This window comes from Typopeltis vanoorti, chromosome 1 (genome assembly GCF_054136105.1).
Source record: "Typopeltis vanoorti isolate ZY-2024b chromosome 1, IOZ_Tvanoo_1.0, whole genome shotgun sequence".
Lineage (NCBI taxonomy): Eukaryota > Metazoa > Arthropoda > Arachnida > Uropygi > Thelyphonidae > Typopeltis > Typopeltis vanoorti.
The window spans coordinates 77,830,255-77,849,760 of NC_143549.1; the positions used below are offsets into that span (position 1 = coordinate 77,830,255).

Below are 19,506 nucleotides of genomic sequence, written 5' to 3' on the forward strand. Positions count from 1 at the left end.
AATAATAATAAGTAAATATAAAAAATAAATAAATAAATAAATTATTTCTTTTAATAAATAATAAAAAAAATTTTTAATTTAAAATTTATTAAAAAATTTCCTAATATGTATTTGTACAATATTGCTGACTCCAGCAGCAATATTGTACAATACATATTAGGAAACACTGGTACAAACAATTTAAGCATAGCCAATACTGGAGGTACTCAACGGTCAGAACATGCAGTGGATTACATTCGTTTTATTCACTCAGAGATGGCTAGTCTTGCATAACGTGGGGTTTCCTCTTAGCTACAGGATCTATTGGATTTATTCGGTTTAACATGGTAGATTTATTCGGTTGGCCTTCCATGATGAGTCTGTGAACACTATAGAGATCTGTTGTAATAAGATAGAGGGAATGCAGTTTGCTTACTCTAGCAAATAGGAAGAAGAGGGGGGGGGGGAGAGAGAATATAACTGAGACATATAAGTTGGTGAAAGTTGTAACCAGATTAACGTGCAAGAGTTTTTCATAGAATAATGGAAGGAGAAGTGTAGGACAAGAAGTCCTTCCTTGAGGATATATGAAGTAGGGGATGAACAAAAGAATGAGGAATAATTTTTTTCTATTCGTAAGAATGACGATTGAGGAAACAGTGAATGTAATAAAGGCACTTTTCGATGAGTCCCACGGCTTTGTTTAGCTGTGGGACTTCACGAGATGAGTCAAATGTCATCGTGGGAGGCCCTCCACATAGACGTCTAATAATAATATTATTAAAATCCTTCATACAAGCTCTTTCAAATTGAGGAAACTATTGAAAGAATGCCGGTCTGGTTGGCCTAGTGGTTAACGTATCCACTCTTTAGCCACAAGGTTGATTTTGGAATCCCGCTTTGGTTATGGAATGTTTTTGTTCTTCACACACGCATACGTTCTAATATACATTCTCCAAAGATGGACTGGCTCACCATGGGAAAGTAGACCTACCTAACTCTTCACCATTAGGGGGAGAGGCCTTCATCAGCAGTGAGAGATTATTATGAAAGAATATTATGAATCCTTTGGCAATCAAATCAGCCGAATTTGAATCTCAATAATTTCTTGGAAATTATTGGTAGATATTCGAACTTACTATTTCCAAATTTTTGGAAATAGTAATTTCCAATAGTCACGAATATACTGTTCAATAAGTTTCCCCCACTCCCATATAAATGTAAATATATTTCATATGTCGTGTATAATATAACTTGTTCTGGAGGAATCTACCAACAGGCGGTTGATTCCTTGTTGAATGATTTCAAAAAAAAAAAAAAAAAAATGTAGCAACATGGATCCAATTCGGGTCGAGAGGGGAGAGAGAGAGGCGACGAAAATACGATCCCCAATTGTAGTGATGTCCATTAATGCACTTCATTTGATATGGATTTTTTTAAAAAGAAATCTGAACCTCATCTACAAAAGACAAAGCCTATAGTATATTAATATTAATACCGTCAGGCGAGCTAAGAATTAAATAAATCGAAATCTCTGTTATAGAGACTTAAACGTGCATTTTTATTTTTATGTTTTCGAGCACGTTAGGCTTGAAATAAGCGAGGTAGTAGTCTCACACCGGATGATGAATATCATTGTCCGGTCTAAAAAAGTTATACAGACTAGTTCTTGATAGTTGGAATTCATAAACAGTATTGCATTGTGAGTTACTCAGTTTATCATGTTAAACTGTGCGTTTTTACTGAAAGATGCCTCCTGAGTTTACGAAGTAAGTACACCGACATCCACTTCGTTTATGTTTTATGTAAAGACAACATAAGAGCTCTTTTGTCGTTGAAGAATATCGATAACGGTTTCTCTACTGCATTGCCCTAAGAGACAAGTTTTTATCGATGTATACAGATGTCTGCAAGAAACTGATTTGATATAATCCCGTTCAAAATCACGTGCTTTGAGTAGTGGAAGAACGTAGTCCTGAAAAAGGTACTTGGTGAATATCTGCATAAGATTATGAGCCTCACGCTGGGATCATGTTTTGGTAGTGTGAAGAAGGTTGAAAAACACAGGAGGATTGTTGAACAAAAGAGAGAGAGAGATGTCGGTAAAAGTGGACCACTCTGAAATTAAAAAAAAAGTTTTACTGCTAATATATTATGTTTCGGGTTTACATCTTTAATATTTTATTTTATCTTGTAATATGGCTTTTATTTAGGAAAGTTTGAAAGAATTAGCCATTTAAAACGAGATGTCTATAATAATGAAAATATACACTGCTTGGAAAAAAGTCAACGGACCCCTCCCCATAGGCAAGATACATCGTGCCATGTAACGAGTCGCGTGTTTGTAGCCGGTATAAATTGTTGGAAAAAATTATACTCCAAAGTCATTGCAGCTGTCTCCAGGTGAAATGGCTGAGAGAAAGGAACTGGCGGAGTTTGAAAGAGGTGTTGTGATAGGATGCCATGCTGCAGACCTATTTGTTCGGCAAATCGTTGACAAATTGGGCCATCCCAAATCAATAATCAGTGATTATTGCAGTTGACTCACTGAGCGCAGGGAGTCAACTGCAAGTGCTACCCGCAGTGGACGATCCACTATATTCACCGAACGTTACCGTAGGGTGCTACGAAGGATAATATATAAAAACCACCATTCATCGGACAGCACGTTGAATGCGTAGTTTCAGGCATCGACTGAAACATGAATCTGCAAAAAAAAAACATTCAGAACCGAAGCTCACAAAACGGAAATATGCAAGTTCCATATTACCCGAACAAACATGAAAAGTCGTCTTTAGTGCTTCAAAGAGCATGTATAGTGGAACGTGGGAATCTGGAAAGCTGTGTTGTGGAGCGACGAAGCACGTTACACTCTCTACTGAGCAGATAGACGAGTGTGGGTCTAGGGGGGGGGTATCCAGTGAACGTCTCTTACCAGAGTGCCTAACTCCAGCTATGAAATTCGAAGGTTGCGGTGTTTTGGTGTAGTCTTGTTTTTCCTGGTTTGGCCTCGAACTTCTGTTTGTGGTGGAACGAACATTGAACTTCGAGAGGTATCTGAACATTCTAGACAATGCAATGCTTATTACTTTGTGGGGTTTCTAAGGAACTGACCATTGTCTCTTTCAGCAAGACAATGTTGCTGTAACTGCGTATTTTTTTGGACATGAACGTGACCACACTTGAACTGGCCTCCACAGAGCCCTGATCTTAACCCTATTGAACTGTTGTGGGGGCGGACGTTCTTTGACCTCACTCGAAGCTCCAGTTCATCGATGCTCCAGTCCAGGACCTCATCACATGCGTACGGAAAAATGATCCCAAATTCCCATGGATCACTATCGTACACTACAAGTGTACGATAGTGATAGAAAAGTATGTCCACGTAGGATTGCTGCAGTTATCGTAGGGAAAGGAGGTTCTCCTACATCTTATTAAAGCGGGAACCATTTGTTCCTCACACGATGATGTCCATTGATGACTTCTTTCCAAACAGTGTATGTTAAAAGTTAATCGGTGTATGTAATGTATTATTGCTGAGCATATTTCAATGATTCTTTCAATTTGTTGAGTTCAATGGTATTCTCAGAAGTAATTTCTTTTCGTGTAAATCTGGTTAATATTACGATAAGACGGTTAATCCTATATGCTTAGTCTACTGTGTAGTCAACTGTGTGGATTCTTGGATCTGTTTGTCTGTTTAGAGGACGGGAAAAAACAGAGATCCATTGAGGGAACACCCTGCCACCTCCTTACGAGACTGAATCTTTCTAATATATCTATTAATTCATACTTATAAAATTTAACAACAGAATTTTTGCTATCCAATTAGAATAAAATAATTGGCTCGCAAGAAAATGGATTTTTGAAAAAAAAGAAAAAAAAAGAAAGAAAGAAATAACCTCCGAGTAAAAAAGTTTATGAACTTCTAGTCTGTCTGAATATCAGTGGTGCTTTTTCCCTAGAGGCGATAGACTATAAATGGCACACGAACTACAGTGATTTTATCAACATCATAAACTACAATGATTTTTAGCTTCAGGGGAATATTCTCCACTAGTCGCAGGTACACGTGTGATTGTAGAGTGGAATGCGACAAATGTGGCTTTGTGGCAAAATGCAATGACATCTCATTGCCTTTTGCCACAAAATCATAGAAGGTCGTACGCTATGCTTCGTAACAGATTTGAATTCAATGATTACGAATCGGATTCTAATCTGATTCACGAAACAGATTAGTATTCTGTATGTGAAAAAATTGACATACAGAGATACTTATTTCGAAAGTTCATGTAAGCAGCCAACAGACAAACTAGCTGAGGAATACAGTCCGTTACCTTCAAGCCATGGCTTTTCTTGCGCGAAATCTCCAAGTTTATCTGAGCAGCATGCAATTGCTAAATTGCTCAGATAAACTTGGCAGTTGTGCTATTCACGCACGCACGCACGCACACACACACACACACACACACACACACACACACACACACACACACACACACACACACACACACACACACACACATCATCATCATCATCAATATTATATCATAAACTGCCATAAACTCGATCCTCCCAGCATTTATCATATAGGCAAATTAGTTCGCGTGAATGCGATAATAAAGTAGTGTAGCATAAATAATTACTTGTTACTTTGCCAGCCTGGGATGCAGATGAGCTGATGTTTCTTCTTGGCTACAACAAGCTATGACTTGGAATCCCATGGGCGGGGGGAAATGGGGGGACTATGTTTGCGAACGTCTTTAGGTATAGAATTTCATCACCGGTGGGAAACTACTACTTTGCTTTTCGGAGACCTGAAACCTTGGTAAACACTGAATTTGATTCTTCGAACAGGGTTCCAGGTATCTGTTTCTTATCCTAACCGATAATAATGTACTACAGCCAGAAGATAATAAAGAATATAAGACAATTTTATGTTATGGATAAAAATAGCTCAAAGTTATATTGGTAGGTTGGGAAATAAGGAAGTTACGTCTTAAATATCGACCACTCATAAATTACTTTTAGAAAAGTAATTTATAACCTTAGTGATGCCATATAAGGTCGAATAAATTAGTTTTCCTTGTCCAGACTATTAGAAAAAATTGTGAAGTCACGATCTTTTATTATGATTATGATTATTAGACTTCCATACTGTCAAAAAAGTCATCGCTGGGGGTCTCTCTCTCTCCCCCACACACACACAAACACAGAGCTCATCATACCATACCTTAAATACATTCACTGTCTCCGCACTCACATTCTCCCGCAATGTATTCCGAGTCACCCACCGCTCTCCATGCAAAAAATCTTTGTTAAATTCACAGGTATTACTTATGAATGTATTAAATTACTAAGTGTTATTATTCTTAGAAATTACGTTTATCTTCATGTTTAAGTGTGTTTAATATCATCCAACCTCCACTAATTAATATCATAAATTAATTCTTGGCGAACGTCTGAAAATCAATAATCAGATCTTTCAAAATATTAGAATAACTTCTACAATCACTGTTCGAAAGAGTGTTTGTTGGCTTGTGTCACATTTTGACTGTTTCTGTTCCAAAGGTTTATCTGAGTTTAGTTTCGACTTCTTAATCACTGACTTTCTGAACATTGGCCCTTAGGTGTATGAAACTCTTTGGACCACTTGTACATAATAATAACCAGTAATAAACCAAACATTTTTAGTAAACGGTTCTGATAAATATATATATATATATATATATATATATATATATATATATATATATATATATATATATATATATATATATATATATATATATATATATATATATATATATATATATATATATATATATATATATATACATACAGGGTGTTCGGGATAAATTTGATAGTTTCGTAAGGAAAAAGAAAATCTTCTTTGTATCTATTAAATTTAATGAATTGACAAAAAAACATTACAGGCAGAGTTAATTACAATACTATCAACAAGATTTACTCAAAATAACCACCATTAGCATCGATCACAGCTTCAATTCTGCTTCGGAACCTCGAACAAGCTGATGCTACAGTCTCCCTGGGAAGGGCCGCAAAAACTGTTTTAATTTTATCCATTAACTGGGCTTTTGTATTACTGGAAGTGCGATTGGTGTCTTTTTCAACTGCGCCCCGTACAAAATAATCCATGGGGTTAAGGTCTGGGGAGTTTGAAGGCCAAACATTTGGACTGGTGAAGTCGTAGAAATTTTCAGACAACCATTTTTGACTTTTCCCAGAGGTGTGGCAAGGGGCCGAATCCTGCTGCCATACATACGGCCTACCATTGGCTACCCTTGTTATCCAGGGCTTGACTACAGTTAGCAACTCCACGAACAAAGCCCGAATTCCAATGCCAGGGTTCTTCAACACCTGTTCCTGCAGATTTGCGAGGAATTCTGCTGTACGAACGCAATCAGATCGTCTGCTAGGGATCTTTCTTCTTGCTACATCCTCGTAGTCACCATTGCAAGTCTCTAGTTCATGCCTGATTGTTTTTACTGTATTCAGGGAGCATTGGGCAGCAGTCGTAATATCCTTATTTTGATGGCGGGCACGAATCATCATGATACAAGTTATTCTCTTCCATGATTCAGGTGGGTTCCAGCTATCCATCCTTTCTGACATCTTGTATATGAATGAAGAAGGGTCCAAACTTTTAAATGAAGAGAAGTGTGTGTTAATACATGTAACTTACGGAAAAATATAATTAATTATAAATATGTCAAATTTATCCCGAACACCCTGTATATATATACAGTCATTCTATCCTATCTATTATATAGTAGACTATCCCTATACTGTATATATATATAATATTCATCAAAACTTGATTTACTTCCTCAGTCTTAAGAAAAGGCAGGTTATTTTCCACTAATTCGACCCTACCCAAGGGCCTATGAGTTGTGGAAATACTTTCTGAAAATGAAAGCTGTGCCGAACAAAGCAGCCTTTTGCAGCTGCCCAATTTTTAATCCATCTAACTCGAGTGCTTCTCGATGTTTTTTTTTTTCAATGTTTTAGGGATGGCGCCTAAAGCACTATTATTATGGGAACAACTTTCGTTTTCCTTTGCCAGATTCGTTCAACTTCGATTTGCAAATCGCGATATTTTGTAATTTTTTCATTTTCTTTGTTGTCAATCCGACTATCTCCTGGTACTGATATTTCGATAAACGTAACACCCTTGTTTTCACTTTTTTCAACCGCTGTGATATCGGGTGTGTTACATTCCAAGCTTTTGTCAGTCTGGATTTTGAAATCCCAGAGTATTTTAGCTTTTTCATTCTCAACCACTTTCTGGTGAACTTTATGCTTCCAATAGTCTTTAGATACTTCAAACCCATACTTTTTACATAAATGCCAGTGGATTATCTTAGCTACGTTATCATGCCTTTTACGGTACTCAATTTGTGCGATTTTGCTGCATCCACTTATAATGTGGTCTACCGTTTCTTCCTTTTCTTTGCACAATCTACATTTACTGTCTTCTTGAATTTTTTTGTATTTTTGCCTTCATAACGTTGGTTTTAATGGTCTGTTCTTGTGCTGCAAAAATTACCGATTCTGTTTCTTTGTTTAGTGCTCCATTTCTCAACTATTGCCAGGTCAAATTGCTGTCAGCGCTGTCCTCTATGCTGTGAAGGTATTTTCCATGCAATGACTTATTTTTCCATCTTTCGGTTCTCACTTTTACTTGGTTGGTTTTGTATTCCAATTTTGTCTCCATGGGTTTAAATAAACCTTCTTTCCTTACCTCAATTAGAAAATTTTCCGTTGTTTGCTGCAGATAATCATTTAAATTTCGTTTTTCTTCTTCAATAACTTGCTTCTCCTTTTTTGCGTGATAGATAGAGCCTATCAATGTCGTCACTGCGAGGATTGAGGGCATGGTGCATTGTCATTAATTTTCTAGTTTTTCAATCTAAATCTTCCATCTCTAGCTGGGTCCATTCAACAATGCTTGCTAAATATCTCAGAACAGGTATGACCCGGGTATTAATTGCTTTTATCAAATTTCCAGCATTAGGCATTGATTTAAGGAGTTTGCTTAATCGTCTTATGTATTCTGCTCTAGTTCTTTCTTTGATCTTATTGTGCAGAATTTGTGATGCTTCTAAAATTCCTAAATATTTGTAGCTGTCTTCGAATTTTATTGCTTTGATTATTTCACCATTGAGCAGCTCGATTTCGTTCATATCTTCAAACTTTCATCTTGTTATTCCAGCAATTGCACATTTGTCTAAGCCAAAATCCATTGATATATCTTGACTGAATATGTGCACAGTGTTTAGCAACGATCCGAGTTCATTCTCTGATTTTGCATACAACTTCAGATCGTCCATGTATAAAAGGTGAGATATCTTTGCACTCTTTTGCGCAGTTTGATAACCATGAGCAGTTTTATTTAAAATTCTAGTTAAGGGGATCAATGACAATATAAACAACAGAGGAGATAATGAGTCTCCTTGAAAGATGCCCCTTTTTATGTTTAACTCTCCAATTTCTTCTCTATTTATAACCAACGTTGTTTTCCAGTTTTTCATGCTGGATTGCAAAAATTTTTGCACGTTTTCGCTAATACCAAATAGTTCTGTGCATTTTAAAATCCAACTATGAGGCACCGAATCCAACGCTTTTTTATAATCTATCCAAGCTATATGAAGATTGGTTTTTCTACGTTTGCAATTTTTAAGAATCATTTTATCAATCAGCAATTGGTCTTTTGTGCCTCTTGAATTTTTGTTACCTTTTTGTTCAATTGGGAGAAGAGAATTTGCTTTAAGATAGCTGTATATTTTATCAGCTAGTATGCCTGTGAGTAGCTTATAAGTTGTTGGCAGGCAGGTTATTGGTCGGAAGTTTTCTGGGCTTGGACCTTTTTCTTTATCCTTTATGATCAAAAACGTTTTCCCTGCTGTGAGCCACTCTTGTTTGCATTTTCCTTCTAAAACATCATAAAATTGGTTAGCAAGTCTTTCATGTAAGCCTGTTAGATATTTCAACCAGTAGCCATGTAATTCATCCTTCCCGGGTGTTGACCAATTTTTTATTTTTTTTTGCTTGCTTTTGAACCATTTCAGTTGTTATTTTCAGTTGGTCCATTTTTCGTTCTTGAGATTTGTTCGTAATTTGTTCAATCCATTTTGCCTTGTTATTGTGCCTCTTAGGGTCGTCCCATAGGTTTTTCCAAAACTTTAGTGTATTTTCTTTGTCTCTGGTATTTATATTTATATTTTCTTTAAAGTTATCATTCCTGCAGCAATCAATTTTCTTGTAAAACTGGTGCTGATTTGCGCGAAACATCGAATTTTGCTTGTACTGTTCAATGCGTACACTGTATCTTCTTATTTTAGCTGCAACTGCAACTATTTTTTGCTTCACTTCCTCTAATACTTCATCAATAGGTTATGTTCCAGTATTATATCTCTTTATGAGGTTATTTCGGATTTTTGTGTTTTTTAGCTTCTTTTCCTTAAGGTTTTTCAAATTGCTCACGTCTGATCTGAGTTTAAGAATTTTATTCTCCAGTCGATGCTTCCATTTTGGTTCCTGAGCCTTACTGCTTTTGGGTTCACTAATCTTATATCCTAATTCAGATGTTATGACGTAGGCTATTGAGTACATAAGTTGATTCGTTTTCCCAATAGTTCCAGTAGGAATATCCCTTGCAGCTTTATTGGCCTCTTGTAGAAGTTCCTTGAGTTTTTGTTGAGGTATTTGTCTCAATACTGGAAGCCTAACTCGTTCCTGGTTGCTGTTCATTTGCTCGATAATTTTTCGTGTGAGTTCTTGTTCCTTATCTAATAGCTTCCTTTCAACTATTTGTATATTTTCAAAATTTTCAGCATTCCGCACGTTGGAATCTGGTTCTGCTTCATTCATATTCTTGGTCACTTCAGGGTCAGTACGGTCTCCTTTTACAGCTTGAGGTTTCAGTGCTTCCGGCTCAAGTTCACTAAATACCTTGCGTTTGATTATGAAGCTGCGTTCCTGCATCAGCCTTTCGAATGAAATTTCAGAATTTGGGTGCCGTTCAAGCCAAAGTTGGAACATTCGTTTCTGAAATCCCCTATATATATATATATATAGGGGAATCCCCTATATATATATATATATATATATATATATATATATATAGGGATAGTCATGAAACATTATTTTGTTCGAAATAAGTACTTATCAATGCATCTAAGTAGTTGACAGTGTTGTTTTCCGTATTTCCCATATTTAATATTATATGACGTATTTTACTGCTTATGTATTGTTTATTCTCTACATAAACAAAAGATTTTTTAAAAAAATTCCGGAGTTATTTATAACAGCAAAAATGCTATCGAGTTATTTATCTTATATGTTGTATTTTCAGGAGACTGAAAAGCAGCACCAGCTGAACTCACTGTTTCACTCTTCAGCAAAGAATTGGCTAGAAGCCAAACATAGGATCACAAAATCGACAATTGTCAACTCGGAAATTCCTATGTTCTTATTTATCCTCATCCTAAGAACAAATTTGTCCTTATTACTCTTCGGATTGTTTTTCCGGATCAGCTTTGTTAAAGTCCATTTTTTTTTTAACCGAGTCCATTTCGACTGTAGTTCATGCAGTCATAAACCTCGAAACGAATCGTCACCAATATGGAAAGTTGTTCAGAATATTTTTAATTCCTATCATTCTTCTTCTTCACTTGAGGTCTTGATAGCATATAGTTATGAATTCATATTCTCATCCCACCTTTTTCTTAACTTTTATTTCGTATCACTAGCTTACTTTCCGAAAATTTGATTAAGTACATCCCAATAGTTCTCAACACTCCCAATACATTTTAATGATTAATAAGTTGATATTTGTGCATTACCAGATTAATGTGGAATAGGTTTTACATAGAATTGGGAAAGACAAGGGAAGAACATGAGATTACCCCTGGAAACTGTATAAGGAAGGTATGAGTAAGGTGGGGGGGGGTAGAGGGGAGGTTGCACTATTAGAGAGTGATGTGTGTGATTGGAATGCATTGCTTGAGAGTGTTGTGAATGCGAAGAAAGTGAATATATTTAAGACACGGTATGATAAACTGTGTGTGTGTGTGTGTGTGTGTGTAATAGTGGAACCTCCTGCAATAAGTCACTTGCCATGAAGGTGTCATCTCAATAATAAATAGTCCAAAGAGATTTGGACTATTTATCCCAATAAATATCCCAAAGCATGAGATTGATACAACGATTATTACACAAAAAAGAATAAAAAAAAGCTTGTTTCAACCTTTTGCTTTAAGTTATCCTCTTCAAACCAAAAATTGAAATGATCGAGCAAATGCTTGAACAGATCATACATGTTGCATTTTAAACTTTTTTTGACTCTAAGTTGCCCCATCATAACCTTACGAGCAGACGAATTGACAAAGCTGATCTAGCATTATTTTACACGACCACAGGATAATCTTTTTAAGCGTTGTTTGTTTATTGTTTGTTTAACAGTTTATTTTCATTTTCATCACGTATACAAGATATTTATATTATACAGTTCAAGTTTTGCAATTCAATGTACAATATTATACAATGCAGTTCAAGTATTACTATCATTTTCTGTTGGTAATTACACTTATTTTTGGCTATTGTTTTGTTACAGTTAATAAATGTTTCCTCATACATATACATATATACATATATATATATATACATATATATATATATGTATATATATATATATTATATATATGTTAAAGATACCAAGCAATTTTAAACCTGGTTTTACTCCATTTCCCAAGTAAGCAAACAGACTAAAAGTCAAGTTTGCGCCTGCAATTGATGCAAGTCTAACTGATCCCACAAGTAGTGCAGGACCAGGGCAACTCGTGGCAAAGGTGGAACAAGCTCCGATCACTAATCTTAATATTTACCCTTAATGCCAAAACACATCTCCAAGAAGGGGATGTATGATGTTTTGTATTAAAGGCAACTACCCAGACCGGTTTCGACCTTTATTGAGGTCTCGTCAGTGGGAGCTAGGCTAGAAATAGAAATACCAATACCAAGATTTAGTAATACAGAGCTTGTAAGTATTTCACCAAAACAAGTTACCATAAGGTGTTTTAACCTTATTAAATAAGAATCTCTGGAGGAGATATAAATGTAGAAAGTATTTTTACCTTGGGTATAAATATGTTAAAGATACCAAGCAATTTTAAACCTGGTTTTACTCCATTTCCCAAGTAAGCAAACAGACTAAAAGTCAAGTTTGCGCCTAAATCTTGGTATTTCTAGCCTAGCTCCCACTGACGAGACCTCAATAAAGGTCGAAACCGGTCTGGGTAGTGGCCCCTTGCCTTTAATACAAAACATCATACATCCCCTTCTTGGAGAGGTGTTTTGGCATTAAGGGTAAATATTAAGATTAGTGATCGGAGCTTGTTCCACCTTTGCCACGAGTTGCCCTGGTCCTGCACTACTTGTGGGATCAGTTAGACTTGCATCAATTGCAGGCGCAAACTTGACTTTTAGTCTGTTTGCTTACTTGGGAAATGGAGTAAAACTAGGTTTAAAATTGCTTGGTATCTTTAACATATTTATACCCAAGGTAAAAATACTTTCTACATATATATATGCGAGTTATAATGATCTCTTATTCTACACATTTAAAGTAATTGTCAACATTGTTTAGTCCCATGAAGTAGTCTCTCAATCTTTTTCTGAATGCGTATTCTGAGGTTATAGATTTGATTTCATTTAGGAGTTTATTGTAGCTGCTTGTCGCTAGGTATTCGAAGGATTTATGAAAATTTTCTTTGTTTGCCTTGCGTACTACCAGCATGTTCCGGCCGCAACGTAATCCATAGTCTACATTATATACTAAGAAACTTTCAGCGTTCCTTTTTACGTATAATAGACAACTATAGAGATCTAATTTCTGTAGTGGTAAAATGTTATGCATGACAAACGGATCGTTGGTTGAATGTGCGAAGTCAGCAGTGGTTATGGCTCTAATTAGTCTTTTTTGTATTCGTATCAATGGAAGCAGATTGCTGTAATAATCTCCACCCCAACAGATGATGCATATTGCAGTGAGGAATTTACCCAGGAATAATGCTGCATTTACCATTTTTTTAACATAATATATTCTATTAATTATGAACCTAAACTTATTTGTTAAGAAAGTGGTGTGGGAGTTCCACTTCATATTGCTATCGATATGGAGGCCCAAATACTCGAGTGATTTTTTTTTTTTTTTTTTTTTTTGATTAAGCTACAGTTACAATTTAGGATGTCACTACATTTCCTTTCATGCCATTTTATGGTTACTTCGTGGTCTAGCTTATCTGTTAACGTGAAGTACATATATCTCGTTTTATCGGTATTAATGTTAAGTCCCTTATTGCTAAACCATTTACTTAGTTTTAACATATCACTATTATTCCGATTTTTTAGATCTTCAAGGGTTGTTTCGGTGTATATTAATGTCGTGTCGTCGGCGAAGGATATCATATTTTGCCAAAAAGTTGTATTTACACAAATCATTAACATATATTAAAAATAGGATGGGTCCTAGTACAGACCCTTACGGGAGCCCGTATTTTATTAATTTTGTTGCGCTATTGAATGTGCCGCAACTGGTATATTGTTTTCTGTTATTCAGATAGGATCGATCTGAACCAGTCATTAGTAATTCCTCTGATGCCGTGTTTGGACATTTTCAGTAGCAAGAGATGAGGATGAACACAGTCGAACGCCTTAGATATATCAAGAAAAACGGCTGCTGTGTGCATTCCTTTATTTATTCCACTACAGACCGTCAATAGTGCTTTTTTCGGTATTGTATCCAGATCTAAATCCATATTGATTAATTGCGTAAAAGGATATGGTATTTAAATAGCTATTTAAGCGTTTTTTATTAGAATTTCAATAACCTTTGAGATTGTAGATAGTATAGATATTCGTCTGTAATTTTTTATTTCCTTTCTGTTACCTCCTTTATATAGAGGTACAACTGAAGCAGTCTTTAAGTGTTCTATAAATTTACCGTGTTCAAAGGATTTATTAATGATATTTGTAAAGAACTGTAATTTGTATTTAATGATAATGTTTAGTTTTTTGACATTTATATTGTCACTTCCCATTGTTTTCCCCTTTTTTTTAATCCGATTACACTCTTTACCTCATCTTAGTTTACTGCGTGTAGATACACGCAATACTTAATCCATGGAAGGTGACTCACGTACTTTGTCCTTTCCGCAGGGTCGAAATCACAACTACCATAGTTCGTAAAGTGGTTGTTTATTTTGTACATCGGTTTATTAAGTACATCGGTGATGTCATTGCCCTCTGAGCATTCGGTGTTTTGTGCTTTGTGTTACCTATTATCATATTAACCAACTCCATTCTTTACTTTTATCATTATTACAAGAGAGAAATTTCGATAGAAGAAAATGTTCTTTTGTCTGCTTTATTTTTTCCTTTAGGTATTTAGTAAAATTTTTGTAGTCGTGTTCAAACATTAAATTGTAGGGATTTTTCCTATGTTTATGATAGAGCTTCTCTTTCGTCCTTATCATATTTTTAGTTCATCTGTTATCCAGTGTGTGTGAACATCCTTTTTTGTAGTAACTCTTTTGTGATATTGCGATTTGCTGTCTGCATATTTAATCATTTTGATAAATTCCTCGTATAGCTGATTTATGTCTAATATGTCAGTTTGAGGCAGTTGATGAGTTTTATGGTTCTCAAATTTATTATAATTGATGCATATTTCGAATTTTTATGACTATCTGCACAGCTCGTGTCAACGCTCTTAGGTAAGGATAGTTTCAACAGTATCGAATGGTGATCTGTTATTTTGCTAAAGTAGATTGCAGAGGATACCTCATAGGCCATTCCGTTTCTTATGAATATTCTGTTTCTTGTGATCAATGCAACTTGCTGAGTTGTTCGCTTCTCTCGTATTGCCATCGATGTAAGCAAGAAACCCATGAGTAGATAATATATTTTTATATTCTTCAATTTTACTATTACTCTTATAAAGGTCCAAATTTACATCCCCTCACTAGTATGACATTGTCGTGTTTTGAGGTTTTTAGGACATTATTTAGTTCTGATAGAAAGATATCGACTGGGCCATCGTGTGCACGGTATATAGCAAATATAAGTATAGGTTAGTATATAATTAATATACCGGTAAGTATATTCATTGCTGTGTCGTAAATCATTACAGTTTCAGCGCTTTGCATTTTTGATTCCAGTCTATGAAATTTATAAATATTTTTTCTAGCGTATAGAATTAATTCACCTGAACGATTATAGTCGCAACAATTATAATACCTGTAGTAATCTGCGAGAGGATAACGATCAATCTCAAGTTGTTTGATCCATATTTCACTTAAGACTAGTACATCTATATATGATTGGATTTCTGTGAAAAGTAACATTAAATTATCAAAATTTGACCTTATCGACCTAATATTGACATGATATATATTGAAATTCTTGGATGCGTTTGTAGTAGTGTTAATTTTTTTTTTTTTTTTTACAGAGGTTATATTATAGAGTTTTTTACAGTTTACAGTTGCATCAGAATTTAAGCTATTCACGTGGATAAAGACCTAAATCCATTTAGGTCTTTATTGTTCCAGTTATTTAGGTAACATTTAGATTTGCTGCCTTCTTTGACTGAGTTCGTCGAGGTCGTCCGGTGTTTTTATCCGCATCACTTCTGTGTTGCCGTTCTTTCTCATGAATAGCTTACCATCTCTTATCCATACATATTTGACTACACCACTTGCTCTCTTTTGTTTTGCTTCATAAAGGAGTTGCTTATTGAGTTTGGTCAACTACTCCACTTACTTCTATAATTATGTCATTTTTATATGTACATATTATTTTATAGTTTGCTTTTTAGCTTCAGTATACAGGAAACAAGAGCAACTCTACGAAACTCATGCCGGCTCGGACGTCGCCCAGTTAAACAAGGTCCGCGTCCCCCAACCAGGAAATCGGGGTTGCTCGAAAAATATGCTTCCGAGAAAAGAAAAGAAAAATCAAGTTAACAGAGGAATTGATATCAGTAGGTACATGGAACGTTCAAACCCTGTGGGCAGCTGGAAAATTACAACTCTTTCGGTAGGAATTGAAAAGATATAGATGTGAACATCCTCAGATTATCAGAAATGAGATGGACGTTATCAGGTGATACGGATGTATTTAAGATCGTATGGTCAGGGCACGAGAAAAAACATGAGGCAGGTTTAGGATTCTTATTAACTAATAAAGCACGTGATGCCCTACTAGGATATAGACCTGTAAACGAAAGGATCATAACAGCAAGATTCGGTGCTCAGCCATTCAACATGACTGTTATTCAAGTATATGCACCTACAAGTGATAATTCAGAAGAGCAAGTAGACAAATTCTATGAAGCTCTCCAATCCGAAATTGATCAAACTTCAAAAAAGACATCCTTATTGTTACCGGTGATTGGAATGCAAAGATAGGAAGTGATAATACAGGATAAGAGCACGCCATGGGATGATTTGAACATGAAAACAGGTCAGCACAGAGAAAGATTACTGGAATTTGCTGTGGATAATGAATTAATAATCTTATTGCCGTAAATGGACATGGCGCTCCCCAGCGGCATTAATATGATAGATCTGATCTTAATCAATAAAAAATGGACCACATCAGTGCAGCAATACAGAACCTTTCAAGGAGCAGATGTCGACTCAGATCACAGTTTGGTGATCGCTAATTTAAACCTGAAACTCAAAACGGTGCACAGGAACAGGCCCCCTGAAGGCAACAGATATTGGAAAACTCTCTGATGACAATATCAGAAATTTGTATAAAATAACGGTGGACAAAAGATTAAAAGACCTGGAAGAACCGAGGGCATAAATAAAAAAGTTGAACAACTAACTGAAATAATACTGGAAACAGTAAATGCAACAATTCCTAAAAACAAAAACAAAAACAAAAACAAAAAATAAATAAAAAATGGATTACTCAAGGCAACTTTAACTTGGTACAAGAAAAAAGAAAACTGAGGCTGAAACGTGGCAACTCTGAGGCAGCAGAAAGAGCATGCAAAAAGAAGTGTAATGAGGTGAGAAAAGCAGCAAGGATAGACATTGGTTGGAAAACCTATGTAAGGAAATTGAGAAATATTATGGCGAATATAAGACGAGAGAAGTATATAAGATGATCAGAAATATCAACAGAAAATGGCAACCCAGACTTACGGCCATCAAGGATGAAAGAGGCGCGACCTTAATGAACATTGAAGATATTTTACAGAGATGGACAAAATATTGGTGACCTATATAAAACACAAACTGATCAGAACACTATAACAGAGGTAACCGATGAGTTAAAGGAAATATCGCCGCCAATCACAGATTTTGAGAGCAATATCTTGAAAGATGAAGTAAGAAAGGCAATAATGAAATCAAAAAACAACAGAAGTCCTGGAAATGACGACATAATGGGAGAAATTATAAAAAAATGGAGGCGATGATACCGTTGTACAGGTATTACACAGAATCTGCAATGAAGTATGGAAGATGCTTTGGAATGCGACAATTACAGAACCATTGCGCTGATAAGCCACCTGTTTGAGGTTTGATGATTATAAACTGAAAGACTAAAAAGCCAGATTGAAAAAACATCTAGCAGATGAACAAGCAGAGTTCTGTAAAGATAGTGGTACCATACAACAGATATTAGCCCCTTCGACTCATCGCAGAAAGGCACGAAGAAAGAATAAAAAACTATTAACATGCTTCGTGGACTTTCAAAAAGCCTTCGACAACATTGAACAAAACATCTTCTGGGCTATACTAGAATCATACGATATTGATGTCAGGCTAATTCGCCTGTTGAAAGAAATCAACACGAATGCACTGGCGGCTGTCAAGATAGAACGCAGAGATGGAGCCTAGATCGCTATTATTAGAGGCACAAGACAGGGAGATCCAATATCACCAAGTATCTTCATTTCATAATTCGAGAGATTGATGGACAGAATCAAAAAATGAGGACACATCTCCATTGGTGGAATAAGACTCAACCACATGTCCTTTGCAGATGACATTGTTTTACTTGAAGAAGACGAAATGAAACTTGAGCGAATGATACATAATCTAAATAGAGAAGAGGGGAAAAGATACGGATTGAGGATGAATATAGAAAAAACAAAAAAACAATGGTTTTTGTTGAAAGAGAGATTGGGAAAAAAAAGATTATTGTAGACGGAAAGGAACTTGAGAATGTGGAATAGTTTACTGTCTTGGAAGTTGTATAACACATGATCTAAACTGTAACAAAAAAAAAAAAAAGAAATTAAAATTAGGACTGCAAAGGCTTTAATAGCGCTAAAATCCATGGACAAAATTTGGAAGAGTAGAAATATCAGCTTAAAAACCAAACTAAGAGTTCTTGAGACATTCATCTTTAGCAGTTTGTTATATGGTTGTGAAACTTGGATAATGGCAAAGGAATCGAAGAGAAGAATACTGGCTTTTGAAAGAAAGTGTTATCGTAAAATTCTATGAATTGGATGGACCCAGAAGATAAGAAATGAGGTTACAGAAGGATACAACTAAAAGAGAGTCTGTTTCAAAAAGTCATATAAAGAAAATTAAAACTCTTTGGACATATTTGTAGAATGTCATGTGACAGAAAGTTAAAGTCATTGATGTTTGGCCTAATGAGCGGAACAAATGTCAGAGGTCGTCCTCACCGTGAGTGGGTCGACGATATTAAAGACTGGTGTGGGGGGGAACTCCTCAAGAATTGTCATGCTGCAATGAATAGACGTCACTGGGACAATACAGTCCCAGTCAACATGGCATCAGACACCTACGGGCGCTGCACCCGTGGTGCATGATGATGATGATATATGAAACTTGTATTTAGTTAAAACTAAATCGTGTCTGGTTATCTATTTTGAATAATCTGACAACAGATGCAAATTACCGTAATTATTTTTTTCCCGCCTTAAATTTATTTGAATTTCTTGATATTACACTTGATATTACTTCTAAAAAAAAAAAAAAGAATAAAAAAAAAAAAGAATGCTATTTCAGCTCATTTGTCGCATTCCGAGAACTACTTGAAATTCTTTGAAGTTGTCGTCTGCTAAAAGCATAACCAGTGATTCAAAAGTGAATTATGAAGTAGGCTGCTGGCTCCTTTTCACTATTCTATTTCCTCTCTGATGCAAGAACTTCATTTTTAAAGAGGTGAAAAAATCGATTGGTTACTTTACGTTGAAAGAGATGTGCCTGAGCTTTCGAATAAAATCGGTAATAAATGATATGTGCGCAATTTCAAATTCATATGTCATAACTGGTTTCTTGACAATTCTATTGAAATTTCTTTACTCCATCATAGATAATTGACTTGCTTTGGTCATGATTCCTATAACATTTGACAATCTAATAAACTGCATCGATATTTACATTAAAATTAATCTTTTGCCGATAAATAAAGTTCATAAATCACTTTCAGTTACAGAAACATCTTTAGCAA

At 35.5% G+C, this 19,506-nt stretch overlaps 1 protein-coding gene across 1 annotated transcript; it reads left to right on the forward strand.

Annotated features, from left to right (window-relative positions):
* The first annotated feature begins 16,145 nt into the window (after positions 1-16,145).
* On the forward strand, positions 16,146-16,469 carry LOC150110115 (protein CFDP2-like). The gene has a single exon (XM_090415427.1). It carries the CDS (start codon positions 16,146-16,148, stop codon positions 16,467-16,469), a length of 324 nt encoding a protein of 107 aa, XP_090271553.1.
* The last annotated feature ends 3,037 nt before the right edge of the window (positions 16,470-19,506 follow it).